The sequence below is a fragment of the Sphaeramia orbicularis genome, chromosome 8, assembly GCF_902148855.1.
Source record: "Sphaeramia orbicularis chromosome 8, fSphaOr1.1, whole genome shotgun sequence".
Lineage (NCBI taxonomy): Eukaryota > Metazoa > Chordata > Actinopteri > Kurtiformes > Apogonidae > Sphaeramia > Sphaeramia orbicularis.
In genome coordinates this window covers 38,939,130-38,955,894 of record NC_043964.1, presented here as the reverse complement: position 1 = coordinate 38,955,894, position 16,765 = coordinate 38,939,130, and the positions used below count along the sequence as shown (strand labels likewise).

Genomic DNA, 16,765 nt, shown 5'->3' with positions numbered 1-16,765 from the left:
GATGTCCCGATCTGGATTTTTTTGCTTCCGATCTGATCCGATTTTTTGGGGGGATTACTTTTGCCGATACCCATCCAATACCGATCCGATATCAACTTTTCACAATGAAATTTTCATTTAAATTTGGAGTCATTATTTATAGGTTATTATACTATTATTACCTCCACCAGGAGGTATTGTGATCGCTTTGCTTTGTGTGTTTGCGTGCGTGCGTGCATGCATGTATGTTTGTTTGTTAGCAGGATAACTCAAAAAGTTATGGACGGATTTTCATGAAATTTTCAGGAAATGTTGATACTGGTACGAGGAAGAAATGATTAAATTTTGGTGGTGATCGGGGGGGGGGGGCTAACAAACAAACAAACACACACATGTAGGCACGCACGGGAGGCAGATCTGTCTTGGCGGATGTCTGCGCTCTCCGAGTGCTTTTCTTGTTTTACTTGTGATCACAATTGGGCTGAATGTGGAACCTGAACTAAAACAAGTATGACACCTTTGACTCTTAATAACTTTAGTATAATTTTTGCACTTTCCAAATTCATACTGTGGGACAAATTAGAGTCTTATATTTTCCACTACTGTAGTGTGTGTATGAACAGGTCCGTCCAGGTATTATATGGGGGTGCGTTCGGTGCTGTGCGTTAGTGATGTGAAGCGGGTTACTCAAGGGTCGGGTTGGGACGGGTCAAAAGAATGTCAGTTGGGTCAAATAATTCCACAAAAGCCACGTGGGTTGAAAAAAACCCGACCCATTATGAATACAAGCACAGAGTGAAAGTGAAACTTATAGATGCTTTACCAGTTCCTCTAAGCCTCCCACTGTTGTGCAGCTTTTCCCTGCCTCCGGAAACTTTAATTTGAGGGGGCAGGACGTTTGTCATCCGTCCCCCCACCCCCCTCCCGAACCGGGCCCGATCTCGAGACTAAATCCAATCTGATCCAATCTTCTAAAAAATGCCAGATTGGCAGCCGATACCGATCTGTAGATCAGATTAGGACATCCCTAAAAGAAAGTCTTGTATTCACTACTAAAATAAGAAGAAGCTCCTCAAGGTGTTCAGAAGTGAACATTTTTTTTAGCATGATTTTTAAATGATACATTTCAAGCAGTTTTCTTCTGAGGAGTTCTGCAGACTTTCTAATAACCTGTCACTATATGCTTGTTCTTGTTTCAATAGAAAAATCAGCAGCTATTGTAGTAGAAGATGATTTTTTTCTGGCAGGGCAGAATATAATAGGAAATAAGATGAAAGGTGCAACAGCTGACACTTCACACTCATAAAAAAAAACACCACAGGAAGCCAAACCGCAAAGACCAGCGTCTCCTCTGGAGGCTGCTCATAAGTGCCCTTGTGAAAGTGAAGGGGCACTCCAGAAGAAGATAAGGACACGGCTGGGGAACTTAAAGAGAGGCTCTTTATTGCACTGAAAAGATAAATAAGAGAAGCTGCAAGTTCTCATATCATTACATCAAGAGAATTGAAAGAAATGGCACTAATGCCCACTCTTAGGATGAGTAATTGAGACGAAGTTAAAAGCACTACTTAATAGCACTTGTCAAAGCTGATGAGAAGTTGTTGAGAAAATTAATAATATGAGGCAAAGTGTGACCCTTGACCTCCGACAATACAAAGTATAAGTAACTGCATAAAATATATAGAATTATTTCATTATTGCTTTTATGAAAATCTCATCACTTTAGCCACAGTCTCTTTTGTTTACGGTAATTACAGCTTTTCAAAAACATTACGTGTATGTGGAACTTTGAAAGTCTTAAGACTCCCAATCTTCCTTTAAATGTCTCTTTTTCTCTTTTTTTTTTATTTACACCATCACCATCTCTTTCATAACTCAAAAAGGAAGCACCTATAGCCAGCGGCGGCCTCCACCTTCACATGTGACACGGCTGTAACTTCCACGGTTCTGTTCAGAAAATAATCTATCAAATGTGAGCAACAGAGTCCTTCCTGTGCAAGTGTGTGGTATAATTGTCAAGACAGGAAAAAGGAAAATGAAAAGAGAGAAAAAGATGGGGGCAGCTGAAGCGGAACGGTGGCGCTGACAGGTGAAGGGGGCTCATGCGCTGAAACCGACTGTGCAGCCTCACTTTCTTGTCCCGCTGTCTTTCACTACTTGCACTCTCGGACACAGGCATGCGATTTGCAGTGATTGGTTTCTTTGCACTTACATCTGATGCAGGTCCTTTATCGGCACCCGGACAGGAGAAAGTGACGAACTCATGGCAACGTTTGTGCACCACGAAACAACACACTGTAGAGAAAAAAGAGAGGAAAAGAGATGGTTATGGTACAGCTGCAGGTAATGTTTGACACACGTACATGGTGAGGATACTGTACTGAACATGGTAGTACAGAAGCACCACTAATACTTTAACACAAGTACATACATGCACATTTGAGGTACTTGTACTCTGTTTCCAGTGTACACACCTTCATACTGTGTATAAATACTGTGCTTTTCACTCCACTACATTTATCTGACAGCTTCAGTTACTTTTCAAATTGCACTTTTTCATCCCCTTCCGGTTTATTTGTGACTGAAAGATGAAGAGTTCTTTCTTTGGATAATTCTTGTCCTTAACCTCCTAAGACCCAGGAAATGTCAGCAAAGTACAAGCTTTTTTTTGTTTTTTATCAATTAAGTGCTTATATTGGAAACATCACGATGCAACAGTTTTTTCAGATGCAGTTTTTAAAATTTTTATGGAATGTCCTTTGTGGTGGACATTTTTCTTTTTTTTCTTTGCAAAAAGTTGTGAAACTCTTGTCCACAAATTTGGACAGAAAACCCACAGCTGGGTCTTAGGAGGTTAAAGCGGCGTATGACTTTCATTGCTAATTTTTCTTCAAATTTGTAAAACCTGAGTGATAGCCTCCTTATCACTAATCCGTAAGTCTTTCCGTGCTAAAGTACCTGGGGCTCGTTTCTGCACTGGCTCGTTAAATCATTAAGCCCAGCGCAACATAAAATGCATCCATTTCACGCATTTTGCGCTATCCCATTTCTGGGCTAGTTGGTTAAAAGTCTGCGCTTGCCCAGTTCCGTGTTCCAGGGCTGAGTTTAACGCAGACCTCGGAGGTCCAAGTTAGAATGAGGATATATTCTTGTAGCTTCATTTCACTTTATTTCTGTCATGTATTTCCTTTGAAATATTATTTCAAGGGAGGAGGTCCAGGGTCTCTAATAGCTTATAATAATTCTTCATTCTAACCATAATGCTGTCAGATGACCAGAAACAGTGGGAGCAGAGGCGTTGTTCTGGGTTAAATAGTGAACGCACCCATTAGCAAACATCCTTCAATGCAAATAGTGAGCAAATGATAGTTTAGCGAACACAAGCCCAGAAATGGATATTGCATCTGTTAAGACTCTGTGTTCGCTGACCAATCACTTGCTCGCCATTTGCGTTGAAGCGTGCACAAACAGGTGGGTTCACTATTTAACCTCCTAAGACCCACTGTCCATATTTGTGGACAAGAGTTTCACAACTTTATACAAAAAAGAGAAAAGAAAACTGTCCACCACAAAAGGACATTCCACAAAAATTTTAAAAACATCTGAAAAAACTGTTGCATCATGAAGTTTCCAATATAGGTACTTATTTAATAAAAAACAAAAAAGCTTGTACTTTGCTGACATTCCCTGGGTCTTAGGAGGTTAACCCTGAAACAAGCCCCTGAATCACTTCAAAGTGTACTCCATCACAAGCCATCTGATTTTTACCTATCAAACCGCTATGTCACTCAGGCCTTTTCAGAAATTTTGTTACAAAGTGCATTGTGGGAATGGGAATTCCATGCAGCTGCAGTATGGCGGCAGCAGCAACAAACACGGAAACAGCTTCATTTCTTTTTGCTGCTACGGCTGGGTGGAATTCCGAAAAGGCCTGAGTGACGGTTTGGTTTCGGTTTGGTACGTAAACAAACAGATGGCTTGTCATGATACACTTTGAAGTTGTTCATTGTAAGGGAAGTGATTTAGGTGACTTATGGATTAGGGAGAAGGTAGCTATCACTCAGGTGTTACAAATTTGAAGAAAAATCTGCGATGAAAGTCATACGCTGCTTTTCTTGTTGAAAATAGTTCTCATCAATGTTTATCTAAAGGTCTAAAAACATCTGAAAGAGCTACATGGAGAAATACTCAGATGATCTGTGACTGTTCATATGTAAATGTTATGGTATAAAAATATATATATATATATATATATATATATATATATATATATATATATATATATATATGTATGAGGAAGAATGTAACAGATTGTGGCATTGTCATTTGTAAGTGCTCTTTATAAATAAAAAATAAAAAATAACAAAAAAAGAGGGTCTTGTTTCAAGGAATTTTGCCAAGGTGGTTGTCACTTGTTCCATTGGCAGATTTTTTTGCTTGAATTAACCAAAAAAAAAAAAATCTTGAATTAAGCAAAGGGAGTCTGTCGGTGGAGCAGGTGGGAGTTGTCTTGGTGGGATTTCTTGAAATAAGATTTTCAAGATCTGTTGTCAAAAAAAAAAAAAAAAAAAAAAAAGTCATACGCTGCTTTAAGTTTGAAAAAAAAAAACCTTCTGGATTTACAGGAAAATGTGTCATAAAGCTGAAAACAGGTTTTTAAAGTAGTTATAATAAGCAACAAACCACTTTTCATACTGTTCGCTGATAACATTTACCTACTTTTATTTAAAGCTTTATTTCTTGATTTTTTTTTTTTTGCCAAAACTTAATTTTTTTTACTTCAAGGATATCGTACTTCAAGTGGTTTGAGAGGACAAGCAACAAGCTGCATCTGCTAATTGCCAGTGTTTTCATGCTTACAAAATCTATTCAGTGATGCATATTTTGTTTAATTGTAAGCCTTTACCATCAGGTAGGAAGGGTTAAATATGTGATTGACAGCTGTAATTACCAACCACTGATGAAACTTGGACAAAATTCTTCTCTATTGGAGTCTAAGAAAAGTAGCTTCCAACAGCCAGAAATAACTCCTTGTCATCTATATCTATATTAATTCTTCTGGTTTGGACTGAGAGGAAAGAGCTGCATATGTAAGGTGTAATTTTCCATATTATATGAGGGGTTTTTTCTTCATGATTTCAGCAACTGCAGCCTTAAGTGTGATTTTCAGAGCCAAATTTGTAGTATTAGTACTTTTACTTAAGCAAATCACCTGAAAACTCTAAAATTGGCTAAAAGCTTCTGTTTTGTTATTTGTTTATTTGTCTCAAACTTTGAAAGCAAAAAGAAAAAAAAGGACTTAAAAACAAACAAACAATAAAATCAAGAAGTCAATTACATATGCACCCATCAATGGTCATTAATCACAGAAAAAGTAACGAAATACAATAAATTTAACATAAGTGTACATTTAAATCAACTCATAAACACGGTTTGAAAATATATCTAACACTGAAACCAGCATAACTTTAATTCAAGAACAAGAATTATGATACAGTATTGGTACAAAAGGTCAGTCAGTATATTTCCCTGACTTTTGTTGACATGATACAGGTGTTGATATAAACATATCGAGGTGCTGTTTGCACTTATCCCAGTTCAGTTTTAAATGCAGAGATCTTTTCAGCAAAGTTTTGATCCATCGAACAAAAATGCCTGATGAGTGTGAGTAGTAGACCTGATGAAAGCTGCTTCCTGCCTTCAAACTGTTAAAGCCTCCACTCATTTAACCTATGAAAAGCTTTAGTGTTGGTAAATGTACAGAGATGCTGTGCTTCTGTCTTAACACCCACACACTCTTATTGTCACTCCCGCACCGTTGACTCATTGTCAACCACTCTGAATAAGAGCACTCTAAATGTCTAGAATGTAATGTAAAATCTAACCTCGTATTTATCTTACTGTATATACCAAAATGACTTCCTCTTATTAATCATATTACCTGCGTCTATATAGTTTCCTGTCAACTGAACTAAAAAAATTTGCATTTACAAGAAAGCTTCTTCTTGTGGTTGTGGTTCCTTTCCCTGGGCAACATGTTAAATGAAAACAACAAGAATACACATTAATGCACATCAAAAATCAAAGAATCGATGTACTTAAAAAATCGAAATGAGATGAGAAGCAGAACATGTTTTCAATTTGTGTCGGTAACAGCCAGCTGTGCAGAAACATGTGAAAGCCTCGACAAGACTCATATCTCCGTCCTGATCAATGTCGGCTCCACTGACAGCCAAGGCAAACACAGGAGGCTAAAAATAAACCACACAAATGCACAATCACATGCAGCCTTTATGATCATAGCCCCACAGTATATTTACATAATGTTTATGTCTGAGTGAGAGATACAACAGGAGGGGGGGGGTTGATTATAGCAGCGGCCAAAACATTTTCTAGCATTCACCATGAAAAATATCACATATGGACCTTACGCTACTATAAAAACAAGAAGAAAATAAAAAAAATCAAAACTGTTGAAAATCAAGCAAAGCTGCAAAGGTTTAACTATGGGTCGAACGACTGATACCATCGGAATGTCTTATCTTTTATAACTCATCTTTGGATTTTAGACAGTTTGTTGGCCTGAAATGTAGTGCTGCCACTAACAACTAATTTTCTAATGATTAATCTTTCGACTATTTTTTTCAATTAGTTAACTAATCTAAACGACATTTTTTTTTTGTTTGTTTGTTTTAAATCAAGTGTTTGTTATTTTGTTGTGTCCATTTTGGACAAGTGGGATGTTTTCCATATTCCAAAAGAAAAAAAAAAATGTGCAAAGTTCTTCAAGCGAATGACTAGATGTATCGGGCTTCGAGGCAGCGCAGTCCATACCACGCGGCTGTTTCCTGCAGGTCTGTACTATGCTGTTGCCCATAGCAACCGACAGCTTGTGAGTTCAAAATGGTGCAGCCTCCCAGATATGTCACATGATATGACGTGCGTCCTCATTCCTATACTGACAGTCAATAGAAACTGTGAGGTAGAAATGTATGCATATTTCTACTTGTAGGGGGGTTGTAATTATTCATTGTGGATTTATTGATCACTTAGTGCTCGGGTAGTTGAGATAATGGTGAGTTGTCATGTTGTCATGGTTCATTGCACATGGGTTGGTCTCTTTGCAAAAGTGGACCAAATACACATTGAGCGATACTCAGTGGGTATCTGCACAATTTGAGGATTGGTTTTGAAGGCCTATATAAAGGCCCAAAAAAGGCCACCATTGTTAGTCCAGTGAACGACATCATGCTACGTCTATCACGTGAACAACATCTCCGGGCACTGGGTATGGTGGAGGCCGGTTTGAGCTACAGTGATACACACTACATAACACTGCACTACAGCAAGAGTGGAATAGGATTCTGCAGGACACCATCCGACGCCTAGTCCGAAGCATGTGCCAACAGATCGCCGCTTGCATCGGAGCAAACGGAGGCTAACGCAGCAGCTAGGCTTCTCACTGGTTTTAGCAGACACCATCATATCACTCCCATCCTCGCATCCCTCCACTGGCTCCCTGTATGTTTTAGAATTGATTTTAAGATTTTACTGATCACTTTTAAAGCTCGAATGGGCCTGGCCCCAAGTTATATACAAGAAATGTTAATTGACTACGAGCCAGCACGCAGCCTTAGATCCTCGGGCAGAGGGCTCCTAGCTGTTCCGAAGTCGAGGCTTAAATCAAAAGGTGACCGGGCATTTTCCATCAGGGCCCCTCAACTTTGGAACGGCCTGCCCGAGGAGATAAGGCTTGCGGAATCAGTAACATCTTTTAAATCACTTCTTAAAACACATTTTTATAGAATTGCTTTTATGTGATGTCTACTGCCTTTTTAACCTTAATTTTTAGTTTTAATTTTAAATTTGATCTTGTTTGATAATTAACTTGTTCATACATCTCTCTAATTGTGTTGCTTCTGTTTAGTGTTTTTATTTTCTTCGTGTATCCTGCTGTTGTGCCCTCTGTCAAAGCACTTTGTAAACTTTGTTTTTAAAGGTGCTATACAAATAAAGTTATTATTATTATTATACCCGGTATTTACTGACTGTTGTGACTTTGTGTTTGGCAGGTGCCATTTTCTTTTGTTAAGTTTTTTGTTTTGAAATTATTCTTGAAACTTTAGATTTTTGTTTCTTTATGCCAACATCCTAAACAAATTATTCATATGAAAAAATTCCAGTTTAGGGTTTCCAAATAAAAATTATGTCGAAAAATATGGTCTCAAAGTTTTCACTGACTGTGAGTGTACTTTGTACACGGAGCACGGACCGCAGAAGGGAAAGTGAAACTGAAACTTAACGCTCATTTATCTGTTCCCTATCTTCTGAATCTTCGCAAACTTTCATTTGAGGGGTCAGGACGTTTGAATGATGTAGGTCCAGAGACCGGGGGGGACTTAAAAGACGGGGTCTCTCTCTCTCTCTCTCGTATGGCTGCAGGCCCCAATGCCAGCATGGATTCCTGAAGGTGCCGCAGCCAAAAATAAATAGGCAGTCAATAGTAAAACGACGTGATGACTAAAAAAAATAGAACTAAACTACTAAAATGCGATGTAGGAGGGACATTTTCTGCCATTTTATAGACTAATCATCAATAAGGATCAATATTTGCTGCCCTAATATAAATAGAACTTCAACATTGATTTTACACATTGACCACTTGTACAGAGTTCAGAAGTTCATATAAGCATATGCAAAAACACTTGTTGAAATGGTCTGCAAAATAAAATAAAAAAAGTACTTTGCAATTTAAGAAAAAAAAAAAAAAACTAGACCCCTTTTAGGTTACTGCTGCCAGAGCACTTTCCTCTCTAAAATCTCACTTGAGATTTTCTAATTATGAAATGTACTACCATGTACTGTTTTATTCCCCTCCATTATCAAACTTGCATTGATCAGAAGAGTTATAATTACCACACACACAAAAATCGGCAATACGCACCTCAATGATACTTCACTCCCACACAATATCCTCTCTTTGGTCACACCACCCACTCACTGAGATGATACCGCACACACACACACACACACACACACATACACACAGACCACCCACTCAATTCCAATGATATCGCAGATTGAATACACACAGTGAGGGTGGAGGGATCGAGGTAGAGATTGAAATGCAGGAGATGTGTGTGCACATATTGCTTCAAGGCAACTGCTCTTTTTGAGTATTGCTAATGCCAAATCCCTAACCAAAACACACGTGCAAAAATAGAACAGTATGTTTTCCAGTGATATGACCCCTGGGCCAAAACAAACAATACCTTCTCGCAAAAATATACTACGGTAAAACTGAAGTGCGCCCTCTATTTGACCTTTCATCATTCTTTTCTACCCCAATCTCTGGTCACAGTTCAGTCAGTTAAGCTGACACTGATTCACAATGGTGAGAATTCAACAAAAAAAAAAAGAGATGAAATATAACACACTTTATTTTATAGAGTCAAACTGACTTATTGAACCTACACAAGGATGGGGAAAATGTATAATTACAGAGCTAGAAATACTCAGGTCTCCACAGTGTATCCACTTTGGATCAAAATCTATCAAGTGCTAATATTTTCAGCAGTGCCATCCGTGGGCCTGACATTTAGCAGGTCTGTTTCTGTATAATGCACCTACATTTTGCAAAGATTTGCCTCTACTGTGCCTCTGACACACTCTGACCTTGACATTCTTCTGATAGTCTTTTGTGTTGAATGCAAGTGCGGAAAAAATAGACCCTGTACTTAAGCAAAACAACTACTGATGTCATTTCTCATCAGGAAAAAGGCTGTGGTGCCCATTACACCTCTGCTGAGACCTGAGGCTCCCAAATCACTTTGTTGAAGAAAGCCTCGTGAGCCAGAGATTACCACGTACAAAATACACCATATGGCGAAAAAGCCTTCCATTGAATAGTTACTGTAGTGCTTAACCCTATGACACCAAACATATCATATTTGATACATGAGTTTTGAAGTCCTCTACATGACCAGTGTGATTTTTTTTTCTTGAAAAATCTGATGTATATGATTAGATACATGTAATACACAGATAATCCACCAGAGGGGAGGAATTCATTCACCAGATGCCTTTCCAGTGACACTACAAGACTGTCATTAATGAGGAAGGAGGCAGAACTTTGGCAATTTTGAAAAGGAATTACGAATTTGTAGACATGTTTGTCTTATATTATGTTTTTGTTTGTTCAAAAATAATATTTGAGTATTCAGACCCAATGTTTCAAATATGATACAAAATTGAAATTCATACCTGGAAATTGATATTTGAAATAAAATGTATTTGGTCAGAAGGACCAATAAAGGCTCCACTTTCAAAAAACTGGAATTTTCTGTCAATGATTTAACAGTTCAGGCTTTACAGGGTTAACATGTTTCAGCTACAACCTTTTTTTTTCTTTTTAACTCTGATGAACTTAAACAACCATCAGTTTTATAGAAAGCAAAAAAATGGAAAAAGGTCACGTGGTCTGATGAGTCCCATTTGACCCTGTCCAAGAGTGAGAAGAAAAGCGGATGAATGATTACCCATCATGCCTAATGCCTACAGTACAACCCTGTGAGGGCAGTGTTATGATCTGGGGTTCATTCAGTTGGTCAAGTCTAGGTTCAGTAATGGTATGGCTCCATAAAATGATTGCCTAAGCTTCACAAAGCAGTTTCAGTCCATTAACGCACATCTGTTTGTCCTGAAGCCTTCAGTTCAGTTTGCATTAACTTAAAGAGTTTGTGTAACATGTAGTTTTGCTGCTGCTGAAGGAATAAGGAAAATAATAAGATGAAATAACAAGGATTCTCTTCAGGTACTCTTGCACAGAGTGAATGGTTGTTTGTCTGTATATGTCAGTACTGTGATGAACTGGTGATACATCCAGGGTTAAGTCCACATTCGCCTGCTGGTAGTCAGGATAGGCTCTGACACCTCCATGACCCTCCCAAGGACTAAGCAATACAGAAAATGAATAAATGAATGTATGTTGCCTCATGTTGCCTCTAAATTATGTGTTCATGCACCTCTATAGAAATATCCAGTACCACAGTGCAACCAACGTGAAACAACAGTCTGGACTTCAGGTACTGTTGGCATACCTGAGGCACGTGTTCGACTGTTTGAAAAAAAAAAACCTCCCCTCTGCCCTCTTGGTGCACCCCAGGCACTGATCTCAGGGCCACTGTGGTTTAGCTGGCACCCTGCCTATGTACCTTCATTATTTATTGGATACATTAAATATCCATGGGAAGCGCACATACACATAACACCACACATACACAACTTGTCTCATACACAAACATAGGTGTCACACACTCATACAATTCTATGCCTGCACTGTTTATACCCTTTCTCTTTTTTCTCTCCACCTATCTCTGCTTTCACTTGCGTTGTGTCTATTTCTCCCTCTCTAATTCTGTTACATCACTATGGCTGCAACATGGGCTATAATGTTACACAGACACACATAATCTGTACTCTAACCTGGTAAACCTATCTGAATAAGGTTACTAGAGGTAAGGAGCCATGTAGTGTTCCTGTATTGTCTATCTGTAACACTTGCTAAGCATTATGTTACACTACAGGCAGCAGTTAGCACCTCATGAATCCTTTCTCTTCACCAACAGGGAACCTCTTTTGTCGCTATCCACTTACCACATGAAAAAGGATAAATCAGGCTTTAACACAATTTCACCTTAATCTTTATATTTTTATTGTCTTATCTATATGCAAGGTGCACCATGGACAATGTGCACATGCTCAGGTGCTTATGTAAAGTTGGAGTTTTGTGCAGAGAACCAATCATTTATTGACATTAGCTCACTCAAATACTAAACTAGTGAAGGTTTCAGTCATCTGCATCCATGATAATAGCCAAAATACATTGATTTGAAGTGGAGGTTTTGGGATGGATTTTTAATGGATCTTTCCTTCTCTTCTACTGGTACAACAATTTCCAATACTTTATACTGTTAGCTTAGAAATTCAGTCAGCTACTGTCAAAAGATGCTACTCCAGCAAGAGCTTCAAATGAGCACACAATCACATGCAGATCTTACATGGAATACACTTAAATGAGTCCCGATATATTCCTCCCTTTTGTTCTAATTTTTTTATTTGAGCCATTGCTGTGCATGTTTTAACATGTTCTCCTCTTGTCCCAAAAGCAACCACTTTAATGAGGCTTACTCCCAGGAAAGGGCCAGCCAGCACATGCACAGTCATGTCAGTGGTCCACATGCATTTTAGGTCTCCATAGGCATCCTAACACATCGGGGTGATTTGCCATCTCTGTAAAGTGTCCTGAGAGGCCCCAGCCTTCACCAATAGTCACATGATATAATTATGTAATAAGTTGTAGTCAATATTATTCTCCCATCAGGCTTTCTGCAAATCAATATAATGTCAAAAGAGGTTCCTCTTTTCATTACAGTAAGTACATTAAATTTTACAGCAGTAAAATAAGTTACATCCTCTCCGCTCATCTCTTCCTCTCCTCATTCTTGTATATTCCGTATATGAAATGTTGGCAGTACACCGATGTTGTTGTACACAGCTTTTTCCTCTAATGAGCTGCCAGTGTGTATGTGTGTGTGCCTGTTTGCGTGTCTGTGTATGTGCATGTGAGAAGCAGTGACATGCTGTACAGTGATGTCCCAGATTCAGATACTGTCACATTCACTGGCCAGGTTCAGTGCTGCAACACACACTGTGATGCACTTACATCCAGTTTATCATATTTATTCATCAGTAGCTATAGTAGTGTGTCTCCTACAGTACGTCACAAAGATAGTCACAGGCACACAGTGCTTAACATCAGTTACTTGAACATATATGGACTTGAACATACTGACATATACAGTATGTGTATTATACTGACTGGTTTACTAGTCAATTAAAAAAACCAAAAAACCAAAGTTAAACTTGCATGTGAACACTGTGATTGGATCTGTCTTTCCAGTATGCCTAAGTATAAATAAATCTTGTGTTCTTACAGTAAGATTTACAGAAACATTTGCATTTGCCATTCAGAGGCTACATGAGAACACATAGCATTAATAATACTGAAACAGTCTAACAGGTTTGAGTTGGTCTGACAGTCACAGCCTGTGATTTGCATCCTCCGTAGACAGCAAGAGCTGGGTTTCTGACACAAAACCTGTTCTGACACAAAATCAGGGCAGTGTGTACTGCTGTGGCAAACATATGCTCAGGAAAATAAAGCCACACCCACTACTGAAAATACAGTAATGACCTCGTAGGCAGATGGATTTGCTTATTTCATTTCAGACTGTGCATGAACTGTCTGAATGCTCACTGAGGAGCATGACAGACATGCTTATTAGATTTCTCGATGAGCGGCTTATGAACTGGAGAGGCAGGTAACTGATTGGGACCCCGGGCCATTAGAGGGCTCCAGAGGGCTGACAAACTTACAAAGTTTATTCTACACTAAAGACAAACTTTAAAAACTTTGCATTTACTCCTCCTTTTCAGCAGTGCACAATTTTCAAAGGTCTTTAAGTTATTTGGTTTTTTTTCCTACTGTTTATTATTCATTTTTATACATACAGTTCTACAACTTTGAAACTTGCTGTCAGGTTTGCATTTACAAACAGTGGATATGCACAGATCTGTGCTTAAACTCTGCATTCAATCGTTTGACGCACAGGATTCATCAATATTTTCTTACCCAAATTTGTTCTCACTTTGCAAAAAATTTAGAAGTACCTCAGACCATGTGTACATACAAATGAAGAAGGCTGAACTGACTTAGAAAATGTAAACACATACCTTTTAAGTACATGCAGAGCATATAAAACCACATTCATTAAAAAGAGATTTAATTAACATTTTTTAAAAATCATTGATTTACTAATATATTGGCCAAATGTATTTAACAACCATGAAATTGACACACTTTCACTCTCATCATTGTGACAATTCAAATATTCAACGATAACAACAGTCCTAGTTTACAAAGGACATTTCGCGGACATATTCCATGAATAGATGTTTGTCCAATTACTGCTGCTGTTTTCTCATCCTGTGGCGTTAGATCAGGTGGACCTGGTCCTCCACTAGTCTCCTTCTTTTTCTTCTGGTCCCTAATGCCTTTTCTGGCATCAACTTTTATGCCGAACCACTGTTTTTTTCACCTGGGCCACAGTGCGCTACATTGACAGCCTCGGTCCAAGCACCATTTTTTGTATCATCGTCACCCCTGAGGAGATACTCTTGAAAAGTATTCCTTTTCTGGCTTCCACCTTGGACACAATTGTTTCGATTTCTGTGGTTGTAAAGTTCTTTTGTTTGTTCCCTTTTGGCGCCACCGCTTCCAACAAACTGTGAAACTTACTACTGCTGAAATTTAATACTACTTCTCTCCTCACGTAACCGTTTCCTTCATTTATGAGTCAACTCTACGTAAGCGGCTTCCTTATATGGAGAAATGTGGGTGTGGTAGTATGCTAATCATATGCTAGTCACAAATTGCGAGCATGCAATAGTCAATGTAGAATGATTCTGATTCACACACATATGCAAGGTGGTGAGAACAAAACTGGCCGGTGCACAGGTGCCATGAATCTCACAATGATTTTGCGTATGCACTTATTTTGTGCACAAAATAAGAATGTTTCCACACATATTAGTGAATAGGCCCAATGACTTTATGTTCTCAGAAGTAGCAAAACAACACATTACACAAACTCCCGTAGGTTAAAGCAGGCTAATTGAACAATCTTAGCCTAGTCACATGGTAAAGGATCTATACATTCAATTCAATCATGAACCAAGCAAAACTGAGGATATAGATAGATCTCAACTGATACCAACAACAATTTGGCTGCTAGTTGTAGCTGATGCTGATATTCATTTCAGTGTCTTTTTGTTTTTATTTATTCTGCTTTTGTGCCAAAAAACAAACCTTGATTATACAAATATCTGAACTGTTATAAAATATTGCAGCCCATCATCCCACTATCACTGAAGAAAGACAAATGCGATCAATAAAAAGTTTTTGAAACAAATTTTAAACAACAGATGAGCATTGGCCACTGTCATCTGTTAAGTGCAATTTTATTTGTTTAAGGTGGGGTAGGAGATCTTGGAAAAATGGTTTGAGCAAGCTACATTTTGAAAATACTCAATTCAAAAGTCCAAACCCCTTTCTTCAGACATCCCCCCGAAGCCACGCCTCCAGAGTACTGGCACGCACAATGCTTGTTCCTGAAGGTTCACGAGCGCTGCACAACAATAATTTGGCCCCGGCTCGCGGATCCATGTGTACCTCATTCGGTCTCCTCCATACATGTCATACAGAACAACCCCAATTCATACCTATCTGGCTAACGTTACATTCCCTAGTGATTTATATTAATGACAAAACAGCTTGCCGGTGAACTTTCCATCCTAATACAGCTAAAGCTCTGGCTCTGGCTTCGTCTCCTGTACAAGTGCTCCAAGCCTCTGAGAACATACAATTCATGCTTGAAGAGGCGTACGGGCAAAGGACAGTTGAGTTCGATAGATATATCACCATTCAATAATTTCCATGGGCCAGTTAAAATGATTGGATGGTATATTTTCAGTCCTGTACGTTCCACAGGTGACTAAATTTTTTTTTTATTTTTGTGTTAGAGCATTTAATTAATTGGTTGTAATCGGGGTGTGAAGGGGATTTTAAGCAATATAGTAAAAAATGCTCTGGAAAACATCTCCTACTCCACCTCTAAGTGCAATTTTATTTGCCCATTTCAGTCATTAAACCTGATATACCAATGTTCTATGTATCCTAAGTGCAGGAAGCTACACTTTTTTTGTGCAGGCTGTGTATAATGAAATGATCTGTGTAGTACTGTAATGACACTGGTAAATTATTTTTAGCATTATATATTATTGAGACTGTCCACAATCTAACATTGCCAAATCACCAATCCCTTGTGCCAGAACATAATAGTGATGAATGCTGGTTGGAGCTGGGCCACCTGGGAATTTCTGGCAACAGACTGTACTCTCTGACATGATTGTACTCTTTTCACACTGACCGGTCATCTGACTAGTACATGGCCTGACCGACTGGAAAACATCTCCATCTGATCTCCTCCCTGACTATGACCAAACAGACCTGGCGCATCATTCAAACAGTGCAGAGAAAGGTCTGGGCGAGCCAGACTACTGTTCCTGATTCTGAATCTCTTCCTACTGTCTCAGAGAACATGAAACGTTGTGACGAGAGCAGCATCGAAGCAGCTGATGCAACAGGAGGAAGACAAGAACAAGTGTGTGTTGATAAAAAGGAGAACAGAGAAGGGAGAAAGTCAATAATCTGAACAAAACATGCCATTCACCTTGGGCACCTCCCCTTGTGTGTGTAATGGCTTATATAAGGGGGCTGAACAGCCTACGCCAATGTATAAATACCCACGATGCCGCTGGTGAGGCACGGAGAAGGGTCAGAGTGAGTCAGCACACCCATATCACTCCTCTTCTTTCTCTCTTTCCCTCCATCAATCCATCCTCTCTTCTTCCTCTATATCCTCCTGTACATCTATCATTTTTTATGTTGTTACAGGGCCTTTTCATGAGGAAAAACTCAGAGGATTTCACTTGGCAGGGAAACTGTGACCTCTGTGTGGAGATGACTGGAAGACAAGTAATAATCGGTGTAAACAAAGCAAAGCAACCAATTCCACTTTCATAAAAGCACACTTTGAAACTGCAGCGCTCAGATGTCAGTGTTTCTAAAGATCTGTGATGCCAAATAGTAAAATCATTTGCTATA

At 38.8% G+C, this 16,765-nt stretch overlaps 1 protein-coding gene across 2 annotated transcripts in view; it reads right to left on the bottom strand.

Annotated features, from left to right (window-relative positions):
* The window catches only part of prkcbb (protein kinase C, beta b), a 199,517-nt gene that overhangs the window by 140,506 nt on the left and 42,246 nt on the right, over positions 1–16,765 (bottom strand). For both annotated transcript variants that reach the window (XM_030141271.1, XM_030141269.1), the window contains exon 3: positions 2,192–2,274. In XM_030141271.1, coding sequence (XP_029997131.1) covers positions 2,192–2,274 — 83 coding nt within the window. The remainder of the gene's footprint in view (positions 1–2,191; positions 2,275–16,765) is intronic.